General features: G+C 40.0%; 1 protein-coding gene across 3 annotated transcripts; it reads left to right on the top strand.

Annotated features, from left to right (window-relative positions):
* The first annotated feature begins 3984 nt into the window (after window positions 1-3984).
* Window positions 3985-9549, top strand: LOC133599426 (chemerin-like receptor 1). Of its 3 annotated transcripts, none has more exons than XM_061952236.1 (2): window positions 3985-4004; window positions 8213-9549. In XM_061952236.1, the coding sequence occupies exon 2, from the start codon at window positions 8226-8228 to the stop codon at window positions 9336-9338; it is 1113 nt and encodes a 370-aa protein (XP_061808220.1). In that variant the 5' UTR covers window positions 3985-4004; window positions 8213-8225; the 3' UTR covers window positions 9339-9549. The 3 variants fall into 3 exon arrangements, with proteins under 3 accessions (XP_061808220.1, XP_061808204.1, XP_061808212.1); XM_061952220.1 differs by lacking the exon at window positions 3985-4004 and adding an exon at window positions 6262-6302 and having other exon boundaries at window positions 8216-9549; XM_061952228.1 differs by lacking the exon at window positions 3985-4004 and adding an exon at window positions 6276-6302.
* The last annotated feature ends 341 nt before the right edge of the window (window positions 9550-9890 follow it).

The raw sequence follows: 9890 nt of genomic DNA, 5'->3' as shown, positions 1-9890 counted from the left end.
ACTTTTATTTTTGAAGGTAGTTTATACCATGAAATGTCCAAATGTGTTAAGGGTTAATAAATTATGAAAAAGTGCCACATACAAAAATGAATGTCTTTATTCCTTACCCTCAAAATATGTATTGATTCCAATATAGACTCCTTTATGTACATGTATATGCCTTAGTTTGTTAAATACAGGGTTTTGTTATTGGCATTTCATGGCTTAATGTAAACAGACTAATATATGTGCATGTTAGTTATGTTCCTTTGTGAAAGGCTGCAAGATAAATTTAATTTAATCCATTGACCCCTTTTTTAGTTTATCTATGAGCATTAGATCTGCTTTATTTTTGTTTTTTTACTTGTATATTAAAGCTTATTTCTAATGTAAAAAAGTGTAAATGATAAATACAGTATGTATGTACAATAAAAGTGTTTGTTAAAAGATTCATGATCTGAAGCTAGTGTGTTGCAAGTTCTCTCTTGTGACCGAAGTGGCATACCAAATGTACATATTATTCACTTTTCTTTTCTTTTTTCCATCAGTAAAAATATATTACCAGAAGTTGGTTTGTTTCCATTTTAGGTTGAACAAATATCCATCCATCCATCTATTTTCAATAGGGTCAGGTAAACCGGAGCCTATCCCAAAACAAAAATAATATGATAAAGCTATGCAGTATAGTTAAGCTTCAGGGTAGAAAACATATACATGTTGGTTATGACTAATGCGAAGCTATACAGTACAGTTTGTCTAAATAAGGCCATGTATAGTTACAAACAACTACATATTTTTAAAGGGTCATTTGTGGTATTGTGTTGCATATTTATCTGATAAGAATATTTACATGATTTATATTTCAAAATATATACACAATAATAAAAAAAATTGCAAGTTTTTATAGTTTTAATTTATGGGGTTTTTTTTTCAACATTTACATTCCATAATATACCTAAACCTGGCAGAAAAGACCCTTGGATACAAGTTGGCTGAATGCATTCTTTGACATCACTCACTATATGTACAGTATATTAATACAATGTTTGTCTCTCATGTGAACTGTTTGCAGTGTAATTGCTGCAATTTTGTTGTGTTCTTCATTTAACCAGCAGGGGGTGTTTTGCATTACTTTTCATTGTCAGATTACAACCAGCCAAGGGCAACTAGAAGAAACCCTGGATCACATTGTTGTTTTTAAATTGACAGATTGCAATATATAATTATGCATATTAGTGTAAGTCCTAAACTCTAAATTATGTCGATTTTGATTAAGAGCAAAATAGCGATTTTTGTGTTGCGTTTGACGGAATGGTCCAATCATTAATATCGTGTGGATATTATAATGTTTATTGTATGTTTATTTTGGAGGTGAGTGTGTGTATAAGTGTTATTTCCTGCCTTTATAGGTTTCCTGAAAAACTGTCACTGGGTTATTTCTCAGTGTCATTTCTTGTCTGGTCTTGGGTTCTTGTTTCATAAAATGCTGATTAAGAATGTTTTTCACACTCTGAAAATGTCTTGTGTGGCTCTCAGGTCATTAGATACCCTATGATCTAATGCATCATGAAGTCTGCTGCTATTCCACCAAAAGTCAAGATGGCAGTACACTGCGTTGTTCCATTCGTGAAGATCATATTTCCAGTATGTGCTGGCCACGTTTAAGGATCCCGAAATTGTATGTCTGTCGTGTAAATATTGTTTTTGAAAACCGTCCCTAATCTCATAAAGGGTCATGAGCTTTCGGGCATCATTTGGGTTTGGCTGTGTATTTTTTTGTGTGTGTTTCGTCTATGTCTGGCTCTGTTCATCTTTGCTGATTTTTAGTCTCTTTTATGGGCTAATACCAATACATGACATGATATTCTAACATGTCGGGAAGCCCTTAACCTATAATTGTGACTGGTACATTGCAGTCTGGTTAAAGAATGGCTAAGAGCCTCATTCTCACGTTTCTGCTTGAGCGCTTGAAGTTTCTCTTATTCGTATTCCCAGCCTACATAAAAGAGAGACAAGCGCATAAATCGTGAATGAAGGCGAGAATATTACTAATCTGAAGGACTTTGCCATGATGCCTTTTTTTGGCTGAGTGAAATTATGGAACATGGAGTTTTACTAAAACTTGTGAATGTCACTGAAATCCATGTAGAAGATAACACTTTAAATTTGAAAAGGCCTTATCAGTCCAGGCAGTACTTGTCATGTGTACGTATGTTGTCATTGTGATTTAGTGCAGATTCAAGTTTCAAGTGTGATCACCTTCCCAGCGGCGGCAGACTTATTGCAGCCTCAGAAGTCTGTAGGAGCAAAAGTACTTAAGGCGATGGGAGAAAATGTGTGCAAACCCCAATTTGACTGGGAACGTCTACATTTAAGGGTTGCTATACCCAGAGTGCGCATCTTGTGACAGATTTGACTGAAGCCAAAGTCATAAACCACGTGTACATGAGCAAAATTTATTTAATCTGATCATAATTCAGATTACAATGTTACTGGGTACATGGACCCTGAAAAAAAATTATCCTGTTGTGACATTCGTTTTCATGCCTCACACCTTAAAGTGGAATACTTTATTTTGACATGCGCAGCCCATACCGTAAACGGAAGTAGAAGAAGAAAAAGCAGTGACTTCCGCTGTACACAAACATGGCTCTATCCATGCTTGTCCGACATCATCACCTTATTTATTAATCCATTTTTACTTCTGTTCGCTACTTTTGTTTTACCTCTTTTTCTGAAATGGCGCTTTTTCTGTGCCCTCCATTTAATGATATGTACGGGTTGCCATAGTTTCTGTAGTCACAGTCGTGACGTCATCAGGGCGTGTCTTCATGTTACCTGCCTGAGGCGAGCAGTTAGCACTTGGAGTGAATAAAACAGCTCGTTGAGACGACAACTGGATCACTCCTTTTATTGTTACATCGACACATGACACTCCAGACCATACTTTTGTTTTTGCTAGTCTCAATTTTAGAGCAACAAATGCAACATACAACCCTACTTACATGCTGAATGGGGGTAGACAGCAGCAAGACAATCCCTTCATTCCGAGACCATTAAAGGTGGTCACTCGCGTCCACCTTCTCAAGAGGATGGTGTCTTCAGGCCCACCTGAGCTGAGGTTAGCTGTGACCTTGGTGGAGCTGGCCTGGCTGGAGGTTGTGGCTTGGCACGCCGAAGAACAGGTGGTGGTGGCCGAGCAGGAGGTTGCCGCTTGGTCGGGCGCAGCTGTGCCACCCCACTAGCCAAGCTATCAGCTCTAGCCCCCTCCTCAGGAAGCGGATACTAAACGCTTCCTGTGTGATCTGGAACTGTCTTTGGGGGTGGGTGGGGGGTTATGAGGGGGGTGGACTCCTCCTCCTTTCTAAATTGTCCAAAAATTTTCTGTCCACCCCCCACCTGAGATTGTGTGGGAGGACAGGAGGAAAAAGTCTGTGACGTGGGCGGGGCTAGAGTCCTTGGGGGAGGAGCTTGAGTCTTGGATGACAGGGACAGACCTGGTGAGCGAGTCCATAAAAAAAAGTATTGCTCTCCGACGTCATTCCCAGTGGGCGGGGTGACGTCATCGGTGCCGGTGACCATCTGGCTCATAGCCCAGTCGGTGAAGTGTTTGACAAAATGAGTGAGGGGATTACCAAATATCGGCGGCCAGGATGACTGGGCTGTGTGTGACCTGCTTCTGTCCGGAGGAAGAGTTTGCGGGATTAGCGCGTCCTGACGGCGAGCCAAAGCCTTCTCTGATGGCTTCCGTCTTCGCTTGTTGACGCGTCCAGTACGGCGGTGTGGCGATGTCCTCAGGCCAAAGGGAGTGGATGGGCACCAGTGAACCACCAGGGCCCTACACCATTTCTTCGAGTTCCACGGGGGAAAAGCAGAGCGTCTCCGCCTCCATCGCTCTCAACACCCTCCTCGGAGCCCGTTGCGAAAGAATTGGTGGCTGGCTTCATTCTGTCACGCGGGGTTCGCATCTTACTGCGGGTCGTTCTTCCAGGATGCAGAAGAACAACTCCGGACAAAGCGTGAAGGTAGGAAATGATTTATTCTCCATAAATTATACACAGTCAATCAAAACAGACACAAAACAAACAAGACATGTGCCGATCGCATGAGAAGCTAAGGCGAGACTTAGCATAGGAATCAAGAAACATAGAAGACAAGGAATTTACCCAACGTAACTGTTGCATTCGGCAAACAATGAAGCCAGACAGAGCCCGGCAGCAGGTGAACGTGCCAAACACTAACCAGAGGCAAGTGAAACCAATCAGTATCCATTGTGACCAAAACAAACCCAGGAGTGCACAAAACAGGAACTAAGGGAGTCCAAAACTAACAGAACATGACTAAACAAAACATGATCCGGGCTACGGATCATGACAAATGTATGCGCTGTTTTCCGAGGTCTTCCCTCGTCGGCCAAGTAATACAAAGTACATGCTACATTTTTTATCTCACATCCACGGAATCCCGCATTCTCATTGTCTCCCCTTTGACAAATGGACGAATTCTTTTGCGAAGTCGAATCACAGCTGGCCTGGACATTCGAAAGTTCTCTTTGGCTGCCATTCCTCTGGCCCAACACACTCGTTGACAAACATATTCCACCAGGCTGCCGTTATTCCAGGCCTTATCCAAAACCGTCGCTCAACATTGCTATGTTGCCGTCTGAGATGTGGTGTATCCGAAATAGCTGCAATCGAGCGTTTCCTTCTCTTAAGGTATTCATGCGTGATTTCTACAAGCGCTTGTACATGTAGAGGCAGGAGAAACACGGGCATGTCTGGATGATTCGCCTCCATCTTTTTAGTGTTTACCTCTGAGTGGAAACCGGTTGTTATGAAACTGGCTGTGGTGCGTTGTTTCTGACGTCACTTTCTCTCCGAACTCAGTTTATAAACAATCAATGAGTCCATACTGAACTAAGAGCCGGAGATTCAAGAAAAAGACGGCGCACTTACCCGTGTAACAAAATTCCCAAAGAGGGGAACCTTAAACAATGGCTGACACATGGTTTAGGCTAAATAGTTATTAGTTTAAGGAGCTATGCCGCTTAAGATAGACAGGGCCTCTGAGTCTTTATAAAGAAATGCATTTATGTCACTACATGTCACACGTCTGTGTTATTATGCGCATGCTAATTTTGAAGGCTCCTAGCCCTCTAGCTGAGAGCTAAAGCAAATATCCAAATAAGTACGTCCACCTTGCTGTGATGTCATGACGTAGCCAGAATACAAAACCCTGCGAACAGAGGCACCAAAACTGTGTGCAAGCTCACACCAAAATTCAGAAACCTTATGTTTTGATGCTTTAACACGAGTATCCAACATTGTTTCAAAAATGTTTAAGTCAGAAATTACGAAAATCCTCATAGGTCCCCTCAAATCACATGGGAGAATAGGCCCATAAGTGAACAGTGTTATAATGAAGCTGGTCTTAAACTATTTTGTTCCAATATGTTAGAAAATGGTTGGATGGATGGATGGATGGATGTTACACTATACTTACATTAAATATCAAGAGCTTGTGACAAGGTTAGCAGAAACGACAAAATAAGTAATAACAGGACACTCTGAGGAAGCTGTGTCAGAGTCGTCAATGGACCGAGGTGATTGAGACCGCGATCCATATACGCTAAACGGAGGCCACCCTTCAGAGTCGGCTCGATTTGGGTTAGAGTAGAATACATTTATTGAAATAAACTTGGGATCCAATACACTTCAAAAAGCTCCTGAAATGGGCGGTATGTAAAGCAACAAGAGCCTAATATTACATTAATAGTGCCAAGCAATGTGTGCATTTCAAACATTGTAAAAATGACACCTGATGCCATCTTAGAAATAGATACAACTTCCACATTTTTATTGACTTTTATTGCAAGATTGAATTGACGGACACAAGAGTCTCCGGAACACGAGGACACAAGGAAAGTGAAAAGGTTGGTGGGAGTTTATAAGGAATGCAAAATGATGATGGCAAAACCGGAGACTTGTGAGTAATTGAAAACATATGTGGAGAGTAATACAAGGATAGGCAGGAAGTGTCTGTTTCAAAGTAAAACATTAAACACAACAAGCTGTTATAAAATCATAGTACAAGATATTTATTGATTTGCTTATCAATGAATGCATTTAATAGAAAGCTGTTTTTAGAATTACAATATATGAAAACTAAAAAGTCAAGAATTTTAATGTTCTGCAAATCATGATTTGATCACCTCCGAGTGAGAAGTGTCATCACACTACTGTTGCTTTATAAGCGCAATAGATTTAAATGGGGCTACTTCCTCTTTGGACATGTCCTAACCCAACCGGAGAGCTCAAAGAAAGGTACAGTGCATTTGGGGTTTTTTTATACCGATGGAATTATATATTTTATTAGGAGGGAAACATAGATCCCGTCTGTGTGAAATGATTAATGTTGTCTGTAGTTTACTAGTACAAATCTAAAAAAATTGGTTGTTTTTAAGAAAATAACACTTGTTAAACATCACATCAAACTATGTACACGTTTAAAATATATCAAAAAGTTGTATTGAAATACAAGTGTGGAGAGACGACATGGAAAAAAGATCATTTTGCAGGTAAAAGTATTTAACAGTTTTTTGGCCTTTGTGAAGGAAAAAATAACCCTGTTAGGCAATTGTAAGATTTAAATTGGATTTAAGATTATTTTTGCACAAAATGTTCCAGTGACTTGCCTGAAAGTTGTACACCTTAGACAGTATTTGATTGATTTTAATTAAGGAATTTAATTTAATTGATTAAGATGATTATATTTTCTGATTTTAATTTGAATTGTTATTTTAAATCTTTATTTTTGCCTTTTTTTAATTTTCTGTAAAGCACTTTGAATTGCCTTGTGTACAAATTGTGCTCTATAAATAAAATTGGGCTAAGAAACACTGCTCTATATTGTCTATAATTGGGGCATCGTGCATTCAATTTTTTAAATGTCGATTCCAAGTTTATATGCTCAAAGAGCTGGCTAAGCAGTAAACTGTTTATCTCCAGTTCTTCATAAACCGAAGGACGAAGCTCAACATGTTATAGACAGGGGAAGAGCAAACAGCAGCATGCATGCTAATAGCTAAGCAAGCCGCCAAACTACCTTGAAACAACACAAAATATAACTGCTTAGTAAACTTTAAGAATTGCAAATGGAAGCATGTTACATCAGAAAATAAGCAATTATTTACAGGAAATTTACAGATAGATTAATAGGAGTCTAGAGAGCATAATATAACAACAACTGTTCAGCTGTTTTGTTGTTTTTTGGCAACCACTCTCAGGTATACGTACGCATAAGAGGAAGACAGATTGATCCATAAATTGACAGTGTTGATACCATGAATAGTATCATTATATGATTGACATTAACAAACGGTACAACATGGATGGATGGATGGAGTGATTAGATCGGTATCTTTACTTTATTTCATTATCGGAATCTGCAGCATGAAACTCTGATCGGAACTTCTCTATTCCCAACATATCAACAAAATGATATGTGTACATGTTTTTTTTATGATGTTTTCAAATATAAAGTGAACGTTTTGTGAAAGTGTACTCCTGTGGAAAGAAACCGTAATAACATTTATATTCAAGTTCAAAGGATTTATACTGTATTTATATACTGCTTGAAATTAGGCCTGTGACGATAGTACATTTTTTACCCTGCCTCTTAAGAGAATCGAGACTCATTGGGAATCTGAATCGAAACGAGGTACTGGACTTGGAACCGGAATTGTTTAAATTAATTCACTCGCTTACAATATAAGTGTGACTGAGTATGAATGTTTTTTTGTCTATATGTGTCCTTTGATTGACTGGTGACCAGTCTAGGGTGTACACTGCCTCCCTCCCCAAAGCCAGCTGGTATAGGCTCCAGCTCACCCACAACCATAATGAGGAAAAGCGGTATTAATTGATAGATAAAAGTCTCCAATAAAATGTTATTATCATAGTACAGGAGTGAGAGTGCTGACAACCAGACCCTGAGGCACTCTTTTATTCATGGACAGGAATACAGTTTGAAGTCATAACAAACTATAGTGATTAGAGCATTATTGTGGTCACTCTGCTGGTTAGCATACAGAAATAATGAAATGATGAAGTAACATCTATACTGTTGACAGAGGAACTTGCAGCAATGTTGCGTAATTGCTACTCTGTGAACAGCAACATCGTAAGCTATGATTTAAGGCTATTGCACTAAAAGAAAATTTGTTTCTTTCCAGCAGGTTCAAGACAATGGAGATTATGTCTACACCTATCTCTCGCGTCAATGAAACAGGTGTAACAGGGGAAGATTTCTCAGAGTATGACAACATTTATGGGAATCATACAACCGATCCATACACTGAGTTGAGGCGGTCTCTAAACACCATGTCTCTCATCGTTTACTCATTCGCCTTTGTCCTCGGAGTGCTGGGCAACGGCGTGGTTATCTGGGTAACTGGATTCAAGATGAAGAAAACGGTCAACACAGTCTGGTTTCTCAACCTCGCCGTGGCCGATTTCCTCTTCACAGCATTCCTTCCTTTGAGTGTGACGTACACGGCTCTAAATTTCCACTGGCCCTTCGGCAAGTTCATGTGCAAGATGAGTAGTGCAGTTAGCGCTCTCAACATGTTTGCCAGTGTCTACATCCTGATGGTGATCAGCATTGACAGATGTGTCTCCGTGGTGTGGCCCGTTTGGGCTCAAAACCACCGAAGTGTCCAGAAGGCGTCCCGTGTCAGTGTGGTGGTTTGGGTGCTGGCTCTGATTTTGAGCACTCCGTACTTCGTCTTCAGGGACACGGGACCGTCGTTTTTTAGTGAAGACGTTATCAACTGTTTCAACAATTTTGTCTTTTCTGATGACTTTTTCACACCACATCTGAATGACCTCCGACTGCTTCGTCTTCAGGCTCTGACCGTGACCCGCTTCTTTCTGGGTTTTGCTATCCCCTTCACAGCCATCATCTCCTGTTATGCTGCCATAATCCACCGTCTTAGAAAGAATCGCAACCTTGCCAGTCAAGCAAGTCGGACTTTTAAGATCATTGCCGCAGTTATCATTGTCTTTTTTTTCTGCTGGGCTCCCTTTCACACTCTTGTTTTAATGGAGATAGTCAGCTACAGCTATTCAAGTGAAGTATTCCAAAATGTCATAACTATTGGGCTCCCCATAGCCACTAGCCTGGCCTTTATCAACAGTTGTCTTAATCCACTGCTATATGTGTTCATGGGCCAAGATTTCAAGGATAGAGTTTGTAAATCCATCCTGAAAGTACTGGAGAATGCTTTTCAGGAAGAGAGCTCTCATGCAGAGTCAAAGACAGTTGAAACCAGTCAAGGCAATGAAAATACTGAAATATGAGTGATGAATTGTGAACAAATATTGAACTATTTCAGTGCAAATATAAATGTTATTAGTGTCCCTGTATAGTTTGTATTTTTTAAGATGCATTCACTTTGTTGTGGACACTCACCAAACAGTCATTTCTACAGCATTAATTCACTGCAAAAATTCCTGTAACACTTTCCGAATTAAGCAGGTGTAGTGCATTAAAGATACCCTCTCAACAAAACTGACTTGTTATAAATCTAATGTGTCCCTAAAGCCTGTTTGTGAAAACTAAACTACCGCTTATCCCTTTCAGGGTTGCGGGGAGCTAGGAACCAAACACCACTAAACACAAGACAAAACCATAACATGGGTAAACTAGTAGGGATGTGCCAATTGATCAGCCACTGATCAGTATCGTATGATTTTTGTGAAAAGTATGTGATCGCCATTGCCGATTACTGCATTTTATCACAGATCACAAATGCTGATCCCCTCTGGCTGACACGGTTTTTAATTTCAATCCCCTGGCTGACAAGCAGCTACCAGCTAAATATGTGTATCCATACAGTGTGGAGCCGCTCT

The sequence above is a fragment of the Nerophis lumbriciformis genome, linkage group LG04 (assembly GCF_033978685.3).
Source record: "Nerophis lumbriciformis linkage group LG04, RoL_Nlum_v2.1, whole genome shotgun sequence".
NCBI classification, from domain to species: domain Eukaryota; kingdom Metazoa; phylum Chordata; class Actinopteri; order Syngnathiformes; family Syngnathidae; genus Nerophis; species Nerophis lumbriciformis.
This window is presented reverse-complemented; position numbering and strand designations above follow the sequence as displayed.

What these genes read in the sequence shown, in the direction of transcription:
- LOC133599426 (XM_061952236.1), top strand. Translation starts at nt 8,226, where the DNA reads ATGGAGATTATGTCTACACCTATCTCTCGCGTCAATGAAACAGGTGTA.